This window comes from Callithrix jacchus, chromosome 2 (genome assembly GCF_049354715.1).
Source record: "Callithrix jacchus isolate 240 chromosome 2, calJac240_pri, whole genome shotgun sequence".
Classification (NCBI taxonomy): Eukaryota; Metazoa; Chordata; class Mammalia; order Primates; family Cebidae; genus Callithrix; species Callithrix jacchus.
In genome coordinates this window covers 63,639,297-63,657,538 of record NC_133503.1, presented here as the reverse complement: position 1 = coordinate 63,657,538, position 18,242 = coordinate 63,639,297, and the positions used below count along the sequence as shown (strand labels likewise).

At 41.0% G+C, this 18,242-nt stretch overlaps 1 protein-coding gene and 1 pseudogene across 11 annotated transcripts; both read right to left on the bottom strand.

The window, feature by feature from the left end:
• Window positions 1-555: 555 nt before the first annotated feature.
• NPM1 (nucleophosmin 1) lies at window positions 556-16,522 on the bottom strand. Of its 11 annotated transcripts, none has more exons than XR_013532513.1 (11): window positions 16,368-16,522; window positions 14,312-14,391; window positions 13,030-13,149; window positions 12,665-12,758; window positions 11,333-11,439; window positions 11,160-11,230; window positions 7,813-7,870; window positions 7,233-7,319; window positions 5,869-5,970; window positions 3,655-4,895; window positions 556-910 (listed from the first exon to the last, which is right to left on the bottom strand). XR_013532513.1 is itself a non-coding variant. In XM_002744543.6 (11 exons), the coding sequence occupies exons 1-11, from the start codon at window positions 16,423-16,425 to the stop codon at window positions 872-874; spliced, it is 891 nt and encodes a 296-aa protein (XP_002744589.1). In that variant the 5' UTR covers window positions 16,426-16,522; the 3' UTR covers window positions 556-871. The 11 variants fall into 11 exon arrangements, 10 of the variants coding, with proteins under 10 accessions (XP_002744589.1, XP_035146385.1, XP_078221920.1 ...); XM_002744543.6 differs by having other exon boundaries at window positions 3,655-3,729; XM_078365794.1 differs by lacking the exons at window positions 556-910; window positions 16,368-16,522 and adding exons at window positions 15,507-15,573; window positions 15,824-16,020 and having other exon boundaries at window positions 3,328-3,729.
• Window positions 16,443-18,242, bottom strand: part of LOC144581644 (small ribosomal subunit protein uS2-like) — a 27,101-nt pseudogene continuing 25,301 nt past the window's right edge.

Sequence of the window (18,242 nt, the reverse complement as noted above, 5' to 3'; positions counted from 1 at the left end):
CTCTAGGCCGGGTGTGGTGGCTCACACCTGTAAATCCTAGCACTTTAGGAAGATGAGGTGGGCAAATCACTTGAGGTCTGGTTAAAACTCATTTCTATTAAAAATACGAAAATTATCTGCGTTGCTGGCTCACACCTATAATCCCAGCTACTTGGGAGGCTCAGTAGAGTCGCCTGAACTCAAGAAGTGGAGGCTGCAGTAAGATTGTGCAACTGCACTCCTGCCTCAAAAAAAAAACAAAAATGCAGGTTGAGAAAGGCTGCTTAAAGCTGTTTGAACATGCCAGATTTTCTTTGGGAGTGAGGCTAGAATAGGTGGATAGGAGGTCTAATGGAACATTTGGAAGTATGTTGCAGTTTTAATTGTTAACTATCATCAGGAGGTGGGAGCACAGCACCCAATCCTTATGAAGAAAAAGTGGTTAGCTCCAGGAGGAACTATTGAAGGGGAAGGCAGGGATGTTCTTCGAATTTTATACCATTTGCCATTCTTAACTATGTAAATTATTTCTGTGACAAAGTATATAACAGTTAAATAAGCCAACAGACACTATGCTACTTTATTAAAATACTGAGTTTTATTTCACATGTATATTTTTGTCTCCCCACCATTTCCATGTCTGACCACCACTACTACTATGTCCTATCATAACATTCCATACATACTTAAAACCAAGCAAAGGGTGGAGTTCCATCTTTAAAAACTACAGGCATTTTGGACAACACATTCTTGGCAATGGAATCTCGACAACATTTATCAAACACGGTAGGGAAAATTCTCACTCTGCATTATAAAAAGGACAGCCAGATATCAACTGTTACAGAAATGAAATAAGACGGAAAATTTTTAACAAATTGTTTAAACTATTTTCTTAAAGAGACTTCCTCCACTGCCAGAGATCTTGAATAGCCTGGAAAAAAAAAAAAAAGAAATGTGGTTAAGGAACCCACAACACTTCACAGACATCAATAAATTAAACGTCTCTGCATAGTTCAACATCTATTTTCATTCTACCAAACAGGTTAACTCTAAAGAAATGACTCCAAGAAAATGTGTACTCAGATGTCATCAGTCATCTGATTTAAACCCTTTAATCAGTCATAAAATATGATAATAAATATTTCATAGCTTAACATTATTTACTAAGGAAATAATGTTATTTATTAAACAAAGGACAGAGACCTACATGGCCAATGTTACTTCCAACTTCATCTATCTTGAGATCAGCTTTAGAGTTGGCCAGATTTAGCAAATAGTTAGAGAACGTATTCTGAATTGCCTATGCAAGTATACATTTAGAAAACTATATGCTGAGGCCAGGCATGGTGGTTCATGCCTGTAAATCCCTGCACTTTGGGAGGCTGAGGCGGGCAGATCACTTCAGCTCAGGAGTTTGAGACCAGCCTGGGTAACATAGTGAAACCTTGTTTACTAAAATCAAAACTTAGCCGGGCACGGTGGTGTGCAACTATAGGAAGCCCAGCTACTTGGGAGGCTGAGGTGGGTGGATAGCCTGAGCCCAAGACACAGAGGTTGCAGTTTAGCCAAGATCACACTAGATGGATGACATCCACATTAAAAAAAAAAAAAAGCACCATGGCTTACACCTGTAATCCCAGCACTTAGCCAAGGCTGGGAGTACAGGTACATGCCACCACACACACACCACACACATCTAAATTTAGTATTTTTAGTAGAGACAGAGTTTTGCCATGTTGCCACCCAAAGTGCTGGGACTGTTAAGTGTGAGCTACCATGTCCAGTCAGAAATCTTCTATTCATAGGTTCAGACAAATATAAATTCTCATTTTTTGTACACTGCAGCTCTATGTCATAAAAACAGGAGAAATTTAGTTTTGATAATCTCTATAATAGTAATTCAAGTTATTAAGCATTTACTATTTATTGCAAGAATTTCATCCTGACACTTGAGAACACTTTAAATTCCAGAGCAAGAAAATACTTCTGGTAGGCTGGGCAAGGTGGCTTGTGCCTAGAATCTTACCACTCTGGGAGGCCGAGGTGGGAGAATTGCTTGAGGCCAGGAGTTCAAGATCAACCTGGCCCAAAATACTTTAAAAAAATAATAATAATACTTCTGGGAGAAGTTCTGGTTCAGTAATTTAATAGCTACAAAACTTTGTTATAAAATACAGAAGACCACCACAACTTAATCATTAAATTTATCACTTTTCTTGGCAGCAGTTGAAGAAATACATCTATGCTTAGCTGTTAGTACATGCTGGTTATTTATCTGATTTCCCACTATTTTCAATATTGAATAACCAGTTGCATAATGCAGAGTTTCAAAATAACTTATGCTCAATAAATGTTTATTATTCCAAATAAACTCCCAAAAACCCACACTAACATTTTGGGATTCAAATGTAGAGAAAAAAAACAGAACAGAAACCAAAACAGACTGTATCTGATCATTTTACAGCCCATCACTGCAACCTTCACAAAGTTAAAATTAACCACATCAGGGTTTCACGAACCTGAATATAAATTCAAGCACTGTTGCAATTAAATAAACAAGTGCTAAATACTATGGCAGAAAAAAACAGCTAATTGCCGAATTTTCATAATTTTTTGAAAAAAGCTAAACACAGAAAACGTAAAAACCATTAAATGCATCATCTGTTCTCTACACACAATACCTTACAAATCCCTACTTAATCACTTTTACATTTTCCTTACACCTGTGAGTCAACTGTATGAGAAAAAAAATGCATAAACTTTATGTTGACAAAAATACTTTCACATGTAGTAATTGTAAAATTTAACAGCTAACTGAAGCTTATGTATCTAGTAGTAACCACAATTTGGTGTCTGGCTTCCAGATTTCATGTTAGGATGACTTTGGCAAAAAACATTTCCCATAAGATCCACGAAGAAAAAATCTCTACCAAATCCCAAAAAAGCAAAGACCAGACTGCCCCGAGCAGCCAAATGGAGTAGCAAGAAAAACCACAGCAATTTCCTTAGCCAACATAGTACCAAAAAAGTAAAACTGAATTCAATAACCAAAATCATTTACCAACTCTATGAAAGCTGGGGAAAATACCCTAAAGTTATCTTCTCAGACTGCCAACTGTCTTCTTTAAGAGTTCATATATGTGTGTGTGTGTGTGTGTGTGTGTGTGTGTGTGTGTGTGTGTATGTATATATACACGTATACGTGTATGTGTGTGTATGTATGTATATATATATATATATATATATATATATATATATATATATATATATTTTTTGAGACGGAGTTTCGTTCTTGTTACCCAGGCTGGAGTGCAATGGCGCAATCTCAGCTCACCGCAACCTCCGCCTCCTGGGTTCAGACAATTCTCCTGCCTCAGCCTCCCGAGTAGCTGGGATTACAGGCACGCACCACCATGCCCAGCTAAGTTTTTATATTTTTAGTAGAGACGGGGTTTCACCATGTTGACCAGGATGGTCTCCATCTCTTGACCTCGTGATCCACCCACCTCGGTATCCCAAAGTGGGCCACCACACCTGGCCGAGTTCTCATATATTTAATGTCAAGTATTATCATCTGTGGTTAGGAACCTTTTAAAGAGCCAGAGTGAAGGCATTATCATCATAAATCACACAAATAAACTTAGATTTGATCATGTCCCCAGGAAATCCAGTTACCTCCTGGTCAGTCATCCGGAAGCAATTCTTCACATAATTGATGAACTTGGCTTCCACTTTGGGAAGAGAACCACCCTATTGAGACAAAAGGATTATTACAGCTAAGTAGAGAAATATACTGAAAGAGATACATTTAAAAAATCCCTCTATGATCTGCACCCTATTACATTTATCAGCTCATTCCTTTTCCCCTCAAATTTCCAATATTCAATGTCTTTTTCAGGGCCAAAAAGCCCTACTTGGCAGCATGGTTAGTACCTCTATTCAAACAGATTTGCCAGAGTTTCAGATCTTCCCAAACAGCTTCCCTAAGAATGTAAAACATAAGCTACACTTGAGATTCTAGACACACACGAACATGGCAAGTTGGTTGCTTATGTGCATTATCTAACAAGTCAGTTTTATCATCCAGAATACAACCATTACACTCCTTTGGAGAACCATGTCAACTGTTATTTTAATAAATTTTTATTGAACACAAACTTTGGTTCAGCACAACACTAATCTGATCATCAGTTAAAGAGATAAAAAGTTGAATGGAGGAAAAAATTTACAATTACTACACTTCACTAATCAATAATACTTACCATGTCCTTCAAATTATGGATGTAGGCAAGAAACTACAAGAATATTGGCATTACCTGTGACTCTGTCACCAAAATTCCAAAACATTACTATAGCAAATATCTTGAAATGTTTAAATTCGTCACTACTTTGGAATATCTTTCCCTGTAAGTTATCTTTTATGAATTTTTAAAGGAGTGAAAGGGTTTTCAAATGTCCAAGGGACCTTGGCAGAATCAGGTATAGCATTAAGAAACTGAACTGCCTCCAGTAACCTAGGTAAAATAAACTTCACATTAACAATTTCCATTTCAAAATTATTGTCACATACATTCTTAATTGATTCATTCAAATATTTATTGAGCAGCTAAGGAGATACAAAGGATTTAAAACATGGTCAGAGATGAGGCAAATGCACACAAGTAATAGAAAGCAAAAGGCAAGGTTCACTGAATCACAACAGTTGAATAAAGTGCTTTAGGGAACCAAAAGTGTGAGACTGTTTCCAGCCTGAAGAGGCATGGGTGGGAAATCAGAAAAGGGGATTGAGATTAAAATAGAAGACTTCAGTCTGGATTGCTGATGACACTCAGTATGGACTATATTTGTCTCTCCTTTTCCTTTCTCCCCATCTTTGGGCTTAATTTACCAGTAGTGCCCAGGACTGTTCAATGCGCCTGCAATTAAACCAAGGAGATAGGACCATATTAAAATGGAGAGGAGGGGCATCTAAAAGATGTCATTTTAGCATTGTATCCAAGGGACAAAAATCAGTGATAACCAGGAAGGCTAAAGAGTTTACAGTGTGACTAAAAACAAGAAGTACATTCCAGCTCTAAAATGTTTTTCCAGTGGACTTATCACTGTACAAGCAATCTACTGAAGCCACGAAAAACCTATAGAGCACAAGAAAAACATGGGGAAATGAGTTGGCCATTTGTCTTCACCATCCCACATTTGTTCTCAATAGTTGGGGTCTAAAAGTATTATTCATAGAATTAAAGCTTCTCTTATATGTGCTTCTAAGACATTTATTCTACATCCTACTCATATCCCCAAGTCAAGCAGACAGGAGACCTAATCCTCTTCCCAAATTTCCATTATTTAAAACAAAAGGAAACTAGATTTTAAGCCTGGTCATTCACAAAACCTACGTATTACTACATGTATTAACTAGTGATAACTCGGTGTAAACAGCAAACAAATGTCTCAATCTGCTGAAAAATACTTCTGACTAGAGTCAATCATGAATATTTAACTGTAATACCAAGCAACAGCCAGCATCTACTTTTCCAGCTGTTTGCAATTTTAACGAAGTCTCACACGCCCTCTGCTGGTTCTCTAGGGTATCTTACAACCAGAAGAACTGGCAAAGGGCTCTCACTGATTTAACATGGAAGGTCAGAATGTTCCTTGCCACCAGTGCACTATGTTCCTTTTATAATGGAAAATAAGGCATATTTAATCTCACATATGCAAAAATCACCACAGACACAATTATGTTTTAGAATTCATTTTTGAAAACATTTATACCACGAACAGGGAACAAAGAGTAAACCAAACCAAACCAAAACGAAAACATTCAAGTATATGCAAAGCAGACATGTGCAATTTGACAGGGGAAACCAAGTTGAAGATAATTTTACTCACTTTTTCTATACTTGCTTGCATTTTTGCTTTAATGTCTTCTACAGAACTAGGTCCTTTTGGTGTTTTAGGAGTTTTTTCCTGTTTTTTGAAGGATTCTTGTCCCTGAAAAAAAGAAATGAATTTCCAAAAGGTAGTAAAAATACAACCCCTAATTAAAACCCATCCAATCTGGATTTCCTCAAATATTCTTAACAAAATTCCCTTATAAAACTAATTATACAACTGGAATCATTAAATAAATTCACACCATACAATTAATTTGTTCTTAAAATCAGTCTTTTAAGGAAGGAGTAAGATGATTAGCTAGGCATGGTGGTGCATTCTTATAATCCCAGCTATTCCGGAGGCTGAGGTAGGAGGATTACTTGAGCCCAGCAGCTGGAGGATGTCATGAGCTATGATCATACCACTGTACTGTCCAACCTGGGCATAAGTAGGACACCCATTTCTTTAAAAAAAGAAAAAATAAACTAGAATAATTTGGGAGTTTGGTTTTATGTACAGTATCAAGTCAGCTCTAAAAAAAATGAGATCAGAAGATCTTACTTTCAAAGATGAAAGCAATGAAGTCATTATAGTCTGATGCCTGGGGCCCACCCCAGACCATTTTTACAGTATCTCCTTAAGTATTAAGTACTGCTGGGGATCTTTTAAATTTTTTTTTCCTTCAAATTCCATTTTCTGCAGAGCAGTGGGTAGACCACCAAACCCTGTCTGGTCCTAAACATTCTGCTTCAATCTGATATGTAGCCAAGGTTGAGAACCTCTGCTCTACTCAGACACACTTTTCAACAAAGATTCCTTATAAAAAACTGTTGACTTCACTATATATATATATATATATATATATATATACACATACATAAATTCAAGCCAGACACGGTGGCTCACACTTTCCCAACACTTTGAGAGGGCGGGGCAGATCACCTAAGGTCAGTTCAAGACCAGCCTGGCCATAGTATAGTGAAACCCCACCTCTACTAAAAACTACAAAAATTAGCTGGGCATGGTGGGGCACGTCTATAGTCCCAGCTACTTGGGAGGCAGGACAATCGCTTGAACCCAGGTGGTGAAGGTTGCAGTAGGCTGAGATCACGCCACTCTACTCCAGCCTGAGTGACAAAGTGAGACTCTCAAAAAAAAAAAATTCTACTGGCTCCCACCACCACACTGTAACCCCAGTAGCACATTACATTTAGTATATTCATGTGTGTGTGTACTTACAACACACAACAAGCTGATTTAAACTTTAAAACACCAATTACAAGGGTTCTATAAAGGTCTATTAAATTTCACACTAGATTCTTCCACAGATTTTACCAACTGGATCAATGAGACTCATCTGTGTAAATGTTGCCACTTACTTTTGATCTTGGTGTTGATGATGGTTTTGAGTCTTTTCCATTCTGATTTGACTTTTGTGCATTTTTGGCTGGAGTATCGCGTATAGACTGCAATTAGAAATTAATCTTAATCACTGTCTCTGCCCCCAACATCAGTGCAAACAAACTGTCCAAACCATGTAAGAAAAGCAGCAACCACAGGCCAGGTGTGGTGGCATGTGCCTGTAATCCCAGCTACTCAGGAAGCTGAGGCAGGATAATCGTTTGAACTGGGAGGCAGAGGTTGAGGTGAGCCAAGATTGTGCCACTGCACTCCAGCTTGGGCAACAGAGCAAAACTCCATCTCAAAAAAAAATTAAAAGCAGTAAACAAATTGTGGGGAAGGCCACATGGATAAAGAAAACAGACCATTCCCCACTGTAAGTTTTCTGTAGTCCTCCTCATAACTCAATTTCAGTTTGAGATAGATGATCTCCCCACACCAACTTTCCTTAACTACAAAACTCGAATAGCATTAAAAAACTACTATTTCTATTGTTATTTTTATATATATATATAAATTTATATATAATCCTACCTTGTAGCATTATATTATACTCACTTTCTTCACTGGCACTTTTTCTTCAGTTTCCTCATCATCGAAATCATCATCATCATCACTACAAATAAAAATGTCAAGACATTAAGTACTTTCAAAATTTAGGAGTATACAAAAGAATTGAAAGCAGGACCTTCAAGTGATTTTTTTGTGCACCCATGTTCATTGCAGCATTGTTCACAACAGCCAAGAGGTGAAAGCAACCCAAATGTTAACGGCTAAATAATAAAAATGTCTTATGTATACACAGTGAAAATCCTCTCACATGCTGCAACATGACTGAACCTTGAACAAAGTAAGCCAGCCACAAAAGAACAGTGTATAATCCTATTCATTATTATATATCTATGAAAGTAGTCAAACTCAAAGAAAAAGAAGGTATAATTGTGGTCGCTAAGGGCTGGGAAATGAAGTTGCTCAATGAGTTGTTTTGTATGAACACATACTATAATACTGCTGTACAATGTATGTATATTTAATGTATATTTAGTGACATTAAACTGTACATTTAAATAGTAAATTTGTGTTAAAAAATTGAAGACCTAAATAGAAACATTCCAATGTTCAGATATTGCCAAGATGGCAACACTCCCCAAACATAAGGATTAAATACAATCCTTAGAAGACTCCCTAAGCTGGTTTCTCTGTACAGACAGATCCTAAAGTTTATATACAAAGCCAAAAGTTGGCACAGTGTCTCTTACCTATAATCCTAACACTTTGGGAGGCTGAGGTTAGAGGATCGTTCTAGTCTGAGACTAGCCTAGGCGACACATAACAAGAACCCTATCTCTAAAAAAATAAACAAATAATTTAAAAAAATTAATTAGCAGGGCAGTGGGGCAGGAAGATCTTGAGGCAATGAGTTGTCACTGCACCACTGCTCTCCAGCCTGGGTGACAAAGCAAGACCCTATCTCAAAACACAAAAACAGCAGACACTTAAGGGAGCTAACGAGAACAAATGCAATCTTGGAAGGACAAAGCTAGAGAACTCAAACTTTACTTCAAAAAAAAAAAATCAGCTATAAAACCTACAAAGGGGATGGGCACTGTGGCTATGCCTGTAATCCCAGCACTTTTTGAGGCGGGCGGATCGAGAGATCAAGTAGTTCAAAACCAGCCTGGTCAACATGGTGAAACCCCACCTCTACTGAAAATACAAAAATTAGCTGGGCATGGTAGCATGTGCCTGTAATCCCAGCTACTCGGGAGGCTGAGGCAGGAGAAGTGCTGGAACCCGGACCCAGGAAGCAGAGGTTGCAGTGAGCGAAGATGGCGCCACTGCACTCCAGCCTGGGCTACAGAGCAGGACTCCGTCTCCCCCACCCCCCACCCAAAAAAGGCCACACATATATATATATATTACGTACATCTATGTATAGTATACATCAGCAATATGCATATTACATAAGCTTGCTTTCTTAAATCAATAGTAGAGTCAACTAAGCCCACATCATACTCTTTCCATTCTCAAGAGATCACTGATTTCCCCTTTTATCTGTGGGTTCAAAGGGTTAGATTAAATCTTCACGCACCTCTTTGCATTTTCATTGCCATCTTAACCACTTAAGTTTCTTAAGACTTGTTGCCAGTGCAGTGGCTCATGTCTATTACCCCAGCACTTGGGGAGGCTGAGGCCTCAAGACTAACATGGTGAAACCTTGTTTTTACTAAAAATAGAAGAAATTAGCCAAATTAGCCAGGTGTGGTGGTGCCCGCCTGTAATCCCAGCTATTCTGGAGGCAGAGGTTGCAGTGAGCTGAGATCACACCACTGCACTCCAGCTTGGGCAACAAGAGCAAAACTCTGTCTCAAAAAAAAAAAATAGACTTGTTTCCCTCAAGGGATCCTTTACTACTATGCATATAGCTGAGTACACTTCCTTCAGTTCAACTTAAATGATTTGGACCTTGATATTATGTACACTTTTCATTCCTATAAACACCCAGTTCAGACACAGAAAAACACATCATGAATTATGCCCATTTTTGCGAGTCTCTACTAAAAATGCAAAAATTTGCTGGGTGTGGCAGTGGGCGCCTGTAATCCTAGATACTCAAGACTGAAGGAGACTGCTTGAACCCAGGAGGCAGAGGAAGTGGCGAGCCGAGATGACACCACTGCACTCCAGCCTGGGAGACTCCCATCTCAAAAAAAAAAAAATAGCTGGGCATGGTGGCTTATGCCTATAGACCCAACTACTCAGGAGGACGAATGCAGGGGAAATGCTTTAACTTGGGAGGGAGAGGTTGCAGCAAGCTCACACCACTGTACTCCAGCCTGGGAAATGAAGAGCCTCCCCATCTCAAAAAGAAGAAAGAAAAAAGTAACAGTCAAATACTGCCTTGAGTTTGAGTTTCTTTTTAAGTTTGACATTCAAGTACTCTGAATTTTTTTCTTTTGAGCTGGGGGGGCGAGGGGTCTCCCTATGCTGACCAGGCTGGCTGGCCTCAAGAGATCCTCCGATCTCAAATGTCAGAATTATGGGCGTGAGCCACTGCAACTGGTCATACTTTTGAATTTTTAAGCTTTTGGCCTTTTTCCTGTTTTCTGCCTTCATCATGCGCAAAGATTATAAAGAACCACCTGCACTCCTGATCTGATCATTCATGCATTCTCTAGAAGACTATGTGTTTTTTTCTTGTATTTTATTTAATATGTTTTCAATAAATGCATATGGACCAATCTCAGAACTGAGGAAAAAAGCTGACTAAAGTATTCAATGTACTACTGACACTGGCACACAAAACCACTTAATACCACAGTGTGCCTGTACTGTTTATAATAGTTTTATCTTGTTTAATATAAACACATCAAATCCTGTTTCCAACCATATTCTAAGTCCCCCCAAAAATCTTATTAATATCCCTTTTAGAATCTTATTTTTGTCTATAAGGATCTATATAAAACCACAAACCAAAATCCTTAGGGGAGGAACAACCTTCAGTAACAACTTGTAAAATGAATATAGAGCTATTTAGTCAGATTTTCTTTCTACTCAATCTAATTAACTGTTCATGATAAATAATACCAGACCTAATGGGCATAGTAACACATCCACTAAATTTTCTTTAGGACAAAAGACATAATCAAACTTCACAATGCTATAGTCTACCCTTCTGAAGATTCACAAGTCACAGCATCGTAAAGGCTCTCTTGGACCCATCCTTTCAACTCAGCTCATTTAACTGAAACTGACAACAGATAACTACTTGCCCTTTCATTATTAACTATTACACCGGTTTGCTTTTTGTAAATAATTCTTAAAATCCTCATGCATACAACTATGTCAAATTCCTTTTTTCTGTTAAGGTTCCAGAATTATGTCGTTTCTAAGATCATACTTACTCTTCATCATCATCATCATCATCATCTTCATCGTCATCATCATCTTCATCAGCAGCAAGTTTTACTTTTTTCTTTTAAAAGAAAAGGTACACCATGAACAAGAGCTGATCTTATCTCTTATCATCATAATAAAAGCTATAATACAAAACCTATAATAAAATTGCCATCTCTACCTGTGGAACCTTGCTACCACCTCCAGGGGCAGACCGCTTTCCAGACATACTTAAGAGTTTCACATCCTCCTCCTCCTCATCTTCTGACTCTGCATCTTCCTCCACAGCTAAAATACAATTTATTTGAAATTATAAAACTCAAAACAGCAAGAAATCAGACAAAAAGAACACTGACAGTATACAGTACACATATTGAAACTGAGATTTCTATTCACTAATAAAAGAGCAAATGGGAAAAGGAACTTTTTAACAAAGGTATTTTGGGGCCTAATGTTCACTGCCAGGTTTTAAATGCAAGAAACCTAAGCACAGTGGCTCACGCCCGTAATCTCACTTTGGGAGGTCAAGGTAGACCACTTAAGGCCAAGAGACCAAGCTGGGCAACAGAGTGAGACCCCGCGCGCGCGCGCGCGCGCACACACACACACACACACAATTAACCAGGTGTGGTGAAGCATGCCAGTAGTTCTAGGTATTCCGGAAGCTGAGGTGAACCCACTAGTAGTTCAAGGCCATAGCAAGCTATGATCACACCATTGCACTCCAGCCTTGTTGAGTGAGACTGTCTCTACAAAATAAAAAAATTTAGGCCAGGCACAGTGGCTGATGCCTCTAACACTTTGAGAGGCCAAGGCAGGCAGATCACATTAGGGCCAAGTGTTCAAGATCAGCCTGGCCAACATCACAAAATCTTTCCTACTAAAACTTTAAAGCATAGCTAGGCATGATGGCGCATGCCAGTAGTCCCAGCTACTGGGGAGGGCTGAGGCACGAGGATCACTTGAACCTGGGAGGCGGATGCTGCAGTGATTGTGCCACTGCATTCCAGTCTGGGTGACAAGAGTAAGGTTGTTTTCCTCCCAAAAATTTGTTTGTCCTCTCCAATTATAAATTACTAGATTCACATTTGAATCTACTATGAAGACAGTAGTATGATACCCATGCTTTTTATTTTTTTTTTGAGAGACAGAGTCTCACTCGTCACCCAGGGTGGAGCACAATGGCACAATCTTGGCTTACTGCAACCTCCCCCTGCTGGGTTCAGGTGATTCTTCTGCCTCAGCCTCCAAGTAGCTGGGACTACAGGCACGTGCCACCATGCCCGGCTAATTTTTTTTATTTTTAGTAGAAAACGGGGTTTCACCATCTTGGCCAGGCTCGTCTGGAACTCCTGACCTTATGATCCACCTGACTCAGCCTCCCAAAGTGCCGGGATTATAGGTGTAAGCAACCTCACCCAGCCAACCCATGCTTTAAGAAATCCAAACTGGGAACCAAGCAACTGCATTAAAGAGAATAAATTAAGTAGTATAATATATAAAAATACCATACCTACTAAGTGCTGTCCACTGATATGTACCGGCCCTGAACCACACTTCAATCGTAAGACCACTGGTGGTGTTATTTCAAAGCCCCCAAGGGAAACCTAGAAGAAAGTGATTTTTCATCACTAAATATGTAAACAGAATGTACAATAAATATTACAGGCAAACACATAAACCAAATCAACAAACCAGTGAACCTGTTTTTCCACTAAACAAGCAGCAGAAACCTCCATGTTCATAAGTTGACCATTCAACTCCAGTGACAGAAAATAACCACTTTCTATCTCCTTGGAACAACCTAAATGACTCCAAACCTACCTTAAAACAGAATTAAACCTTAACACAATATCCAAAGTATGAAAGCGCCCTTACCGTAGGCTGTACAGACATTTTCAAAGTTGCCAGTGTTACTTTAATTGGACTGCCTTCGTAATTCATTGCCTCTGCTTCAACAATGTGCAATTCGTCCTTTGCACCAGCTCCTAAACTGACCTGTGAACAAAAAAAAAACCACTTCAACTTTTTGAGTTCCAGCTATTTTACAACCCCCCAACAAATGTTATTATATGCAGCCATGCGTCACTTAACCACAGGGCTAGGTTCTGAGAAATGCGTTGTTAGGCAATTTGTACAATCATAAGCACGTGCTTATACAAACCTAGATGGTATAGCCTACTACACACACCTAGGCTACAAACCTGTACAGCATGTTACTGTAAGCAACCAAAACACAATAGTATTTGTGCATCTAAACACAGGAAAGGGGTGGGCATGGTGGCTCACGCCTGTAATCCCAGCACTTTGGGAGGCAAAGGCAGGCATATATTATCACCAGGTCAGGAGTTCGAGGTTAGCCTGGACAACATGGTGAAACCTCATCTCTACTAAAAATAGAAAAATTAGTCAGGCGTGGTGGCACATGCCTGTAATCCCAGTTACTTGGAAGGCTGAGGCAGGGGAATCACTTGAACCTGGGAGGCAGAGGTTGCAGGGAGCAGAGATCACACCATTGCACTCCAGCCTGGGTGACAGAGCGACTGTCTCAAAAAAAAAAAAAAAAAAGCCCAAGAAAAGGTACATCAAAAATAGGGTGTAATAATCTTATGGGACCACCATTGTATATGGGGTCCATCTGTTGACCCAGCAGTTGCAATAAAGCACATAACTTTTTTAAAAAAACAAACATAAACCTCACATCATTACTTTGGAAAACAAATTTGTGCAATGTTTTCCTCAAGTTTTTTGATCTTGGCAAATCAATTTCTCATATTCAGAAAATTTAAGAAATGCATAAATATGCATACACACAATCTAGATCACCTAACAATTATTTACTGAGCAATTTCAAAGTTGAGCTGAAGGCTAGTCTCTGGTAGACATGTAAGATTATCACTGCCTTTTACAAGGGCTGTATAATCCAACTAAAGAAAATAACTAAAGAGGGTGATTGGATTTTACATGGTTTCCAAATGAGTGGTATAGATGCCAAGTTCTTTATCACAGATGTATAAACAGTGAGGTACACACAATACCCAGGTGTAAGAAATAGTATTTTATAAGCAGTCAGCAAAGGAAAAGTCTCAAGCCACATGAATAGAAACGAAAAGGCTGAAATCAAGTAGGGTTAAGTAGTTTATTTTGAAAGTTTAAGTACCGTTCTTAAAGATAACTGGTGCTCATTTTCATCATTATCCACCTTAAAGTGATAATCTTTGTCGGCCTTTAGTTCACAACCTGTAAATGAAGAAAAAAGCAACTCTAACAAGGAGAAAAATAACACTGAAACTTAAGTGTGGGTAACCAACAAGATCAAGGTTTACTTTCGAACTAGTTTTTCACTATTTTAGCTACCAAAGGGCAAAGCAGAATGATCAATTCCTAGATTTCTTGAACAGAAATCTCTACAAACAAGTAACACCCATAAAAGACTATAAATTCCACTTTCTCATCATACCGTATTTCATTTCTATTATATTCTCATTCTGCATATAGAAACAGTGGTTTAGTATATCTGAAACTGAAGCAATTATCTGAAACCAAACGTAATGTCCAATGTTAAGCTTCCCACTATTTAAAACAGCTGATCTACCCAAATGGCAAATTCGAAATGAGAATGGTTACAAATACGAATAGATTACTATTACAAAAAAAAAAAAAAAAAACGACAAAGGTACAAGAACCAGAGCTTGCTACAGGGGTCAACACACCAGTCTTTAAAGCAACAGAAAGTGACATAGGCCTGAAACTAAATTCAGAAATTATGTTTAAGACAAGGAGGGTTGCTTCCAATAGTTACCAAAAAGTATTGATACAAATTTACCAGAATTCTCAGCTATCCAAAATAGCTAGGAATTAAAGCCTTGATGTTTTAAATAGATGTGTCTACTCCTGGGCAAATTCTTCAAAATACTGTCAGAATAAAAATTTTAAATGATTCCATTTATTATCATCTAAGCGTTACCAATACATATACATATTTAAATGTGCAGAAATTTAATTTAGCAAGTCTCAGTACGGATAATGAACGAATCAAGTTACAGGCAGGATATGCACTTACTTCAAAGTCTCAATAGCATACAGTTCTGCAATTAAGCTTATTGAGATAAAAAACCCAAGTGGGACTCTCCGTTTTGGGGCAGGACTATCGCAAGTCGAACGGTCCTAAAATTCTGCGAATAGTCTCAGGTCTTCAATTGATTCAAACCGAACAGTCTTCGAGTTTTTTTATTAAAGCGGTTTGGTCAATGCCGCACAAATGGCGGCATGGGAGGACCTCCCCCCAAAACGGAAGCCTCATTAATATTCACGAAGCACCCGCTACGGAGTCAAACGTCTTGGTTTAGTACAACCTTCGTTACGTGAGTTTCTATCTGGGCACCAGTATCATCGTCTGCAAAGTGGGGCTACCTCCACCTACTGTAGAGACAGAAAAGCGTCTCAAAATAGAGCTGCCATCACATTAGATGCTGCAAGCACTGAACAAAGACCTCCAGAATCCTGGTGCTACCAGCCTCCGAACATTTCCCACTTCAACTGAACCACAGCATCCCAGGATCGGGTGTGCCAAGACTCCGGTGAGCCCCGGATGTAGCGCCCACACCCCCTCCCTCCCCCAACCACGTGGCAACCACGTGCTCCCAGCGGTTGCGGCCTCCTCACGCCGCACCTCCCCTCCCCCAGTAACTGGCCGAAGCACGCGAGTGAAGTCCGGGTCCGGCAACTACAGACTCTGAGGCCTGGGCACAGGAGAACAACGCCAGGCTATTCATCTATCCCCTGCTTCAACAAGTAGGCCCGTGCTTCCCGGTGAACCCAGCCTCCGGGACCACCAGCCCGGGGGTCTAAAACTAGAAGCGTACCAATGAACAGCGTTAGGAAATAAACCACGCCCCGAGCTCCGCGGCGTCACCCCGGCAACGGCCGAACTTTCAGGCGGCCGATTCCACTTTACCTTAGGCCCTGGGCCTCGGACCACTCACGCCACAGGCTCTTCAACCCGCTAGTCTCCTCACCCCTTCACGCCACCGGCTCCCTCCCGAATTCAATCCCTCCAGATACAAGGCTCCAGCAGCTCTTCCCACCCCTTCAGGCCTCTAGCCGGTCTGGCGGTCTCCACCAGACCCGGCGGCAGCCACATTCCCGCCCCCCACCCCCACCCTCACCGCCAACAGGCCCCGCTCGGCCTCGCTCCAGCTCCCCCCAGCAGTTACCGAAAAGATAGTTCTGGGGCCTCAGGGGGCTCATGTCCATGTCCATCGAATCTTCCATCGGGTGGCGACACGCACTTAGGTGGAAGAGAAGGCGGACGGAGATAAACGACCACTGCTCAAAAGAACAGCCGCTCAGGACGGACTCACACCAGGGAAAGGACGTAAGCGCCCCGCGCTTATATAAAGCACTGAAGATCTCGCGAGAACTTCTCAAGTCCCGCCTCCGCCTGCGTGCCCCGGAGCCCTCCCCTGCCGTTACCGTAGCCCTCCTGCGCAAGCGCTTTTCAACCCCACTCTTTTCTACCTCGCCCCCGACCTCCTCCAGGTACTCCGCGGGCTCCCACCGAGCACGCGCACTCGTACACCGGCCCCACCCCTCCGCCGCCGTCGCCAGTGCGCACGCGTGCTTTTTACTCGTAGCGCGGGCTCTCCACCTCCTACACTTCCACGTCTTCTCCCGCTCAAGCGCGTTGGCCTCCCGCCAAGAGTCTGCGCAGCCCACCCTGCAAAATGGCGTCGGCAGCCCTTAGCTATGTTAGACATGGCGGGTTAGCAGGCTAGGAATGAGCTAGAGAGCACCTCGATTCACCTTTCTCCATCCCCTAGTGCCCTGCAAGCCTCCAAACAGGCGTAATCACTTCAGGATTTTTTTTTACTTGCCTGATAGTTTGGGATCAGAGTTAATCGCTACCTCAGAGTTCAGGTGCCAGAGAGAGTAAATTGCGGCTTATTCTTTGTTGGGATGGAAAGATGTAGCTACTGGCCAGACCTACGGAACTGTATTTTCACAGCTCTGTTCTTCCTAAGAAAACATCTCCAAAATTCTCATCTTCATGTACTTTGGGGGTCAAAAGGGGACTGAATCAGTCTCCAAATGAGCAAGGACATCGCCCTAAGAGCTGGGAGGATGGGCAGGCTCTGACTTAACTGCCTCTCTTAATCTTTAACATTCTTCGGGAAAGAAAGCGGGTGACTTGTAACAACTACTAAAGGCTTAATTCGAATATTTGGGATCGAGCATGAGAATAAACATTTTAAGCTACACCTTGACAAACACCAGCAGCCCCCGGGCATTGGGGCGTTCTAAAGATCCATAATCTTTTTTTTTTTTTTTTTAACCTCAACATAGCAAACACATTTAAGAAGCGAGGAATACAAATAATAGCAATGCCCCTACTTACTTTTTGTTTTTGTTTTTTTTGAAACCGAGTTTTGCTCTGTCGCCAAGCTGGCGTGCAGTGGCGTGATTTCGGCTCACTGCAACCTCCGTCTCCCGGATTCAAGCGATTCCCCTGCCCAGGCTCCCGAGTAGCTGGCAGTTCAGGCGCGCGCCACCCCGCCTGGCTAATTTTTTGTATTTTAGTGGAGACGAGGTTTCACCACGTTGGCCAGGATGGTCTCTATCTCCTGACCTCGTGATCCGCCCGCCTCGGTCTCCCTAAAATGCTGGGATTACAGGAGTGAGCCAACGCTCCCAGCCCCCTACTTAATTTCTTTTCTCAAAATAGAATCAGGTTAGAACGATCCGCTATGATACACATGAACTAAATATTAACAAAATCAAATTTGGGGCGTGGCGCGGTGGCTCACGCCTGTAATCCCAGCACTTTGGGAGGGTGAGGTGGGCGGATCACGAGGTCAGGAGTTCCAGACCAGCCTAACTCACATGGTGAAACCCCCGTCTCTACTAAAAATACAAAAATTAGCCGGGCGTGGTGTTTCGCACCTGTAATCCCAGCTACTCAGGAGGCTGAGGCAGTAGAATTGCTTGAACCCCGGAGGCGGAGGTTGCAGCGCACCACTACACTCCAGCCTGAGCGACAGAGCAAGACTCCATCTCAAAAGAAATGTTTTTTAGAGAAATAGATACCCTCA

What these genes read in the sequence shown, in the direction of transcription:
- NPM1 (XM_078365788.1), bottom strand. Translation starts at nt 15,926, where the DNA reads ATGAATAGCCTGGCGTTGTTCTCCTGTGCCCAGGCCTCAGAGTCTGTA. An exon ending in AAATGTCTGTACAGCCTACG is followed by an intron (nt 12,759 to 13,029) that starts GTAAGGGCGCTT and finishes ACTTTCTTCTAG; the next exon opens with GTTTCCCTTGGGGGCTTTGA. An exon ending in GTGGTAGCAAGGTTCCACAG is followed by an intron (nt 11,231 to 11,332) that starts GTAGAGATGGCA and finishes TTCTTTTAAAAG; the next exon opens with AAAAAAGTAAAACTTGCTGC.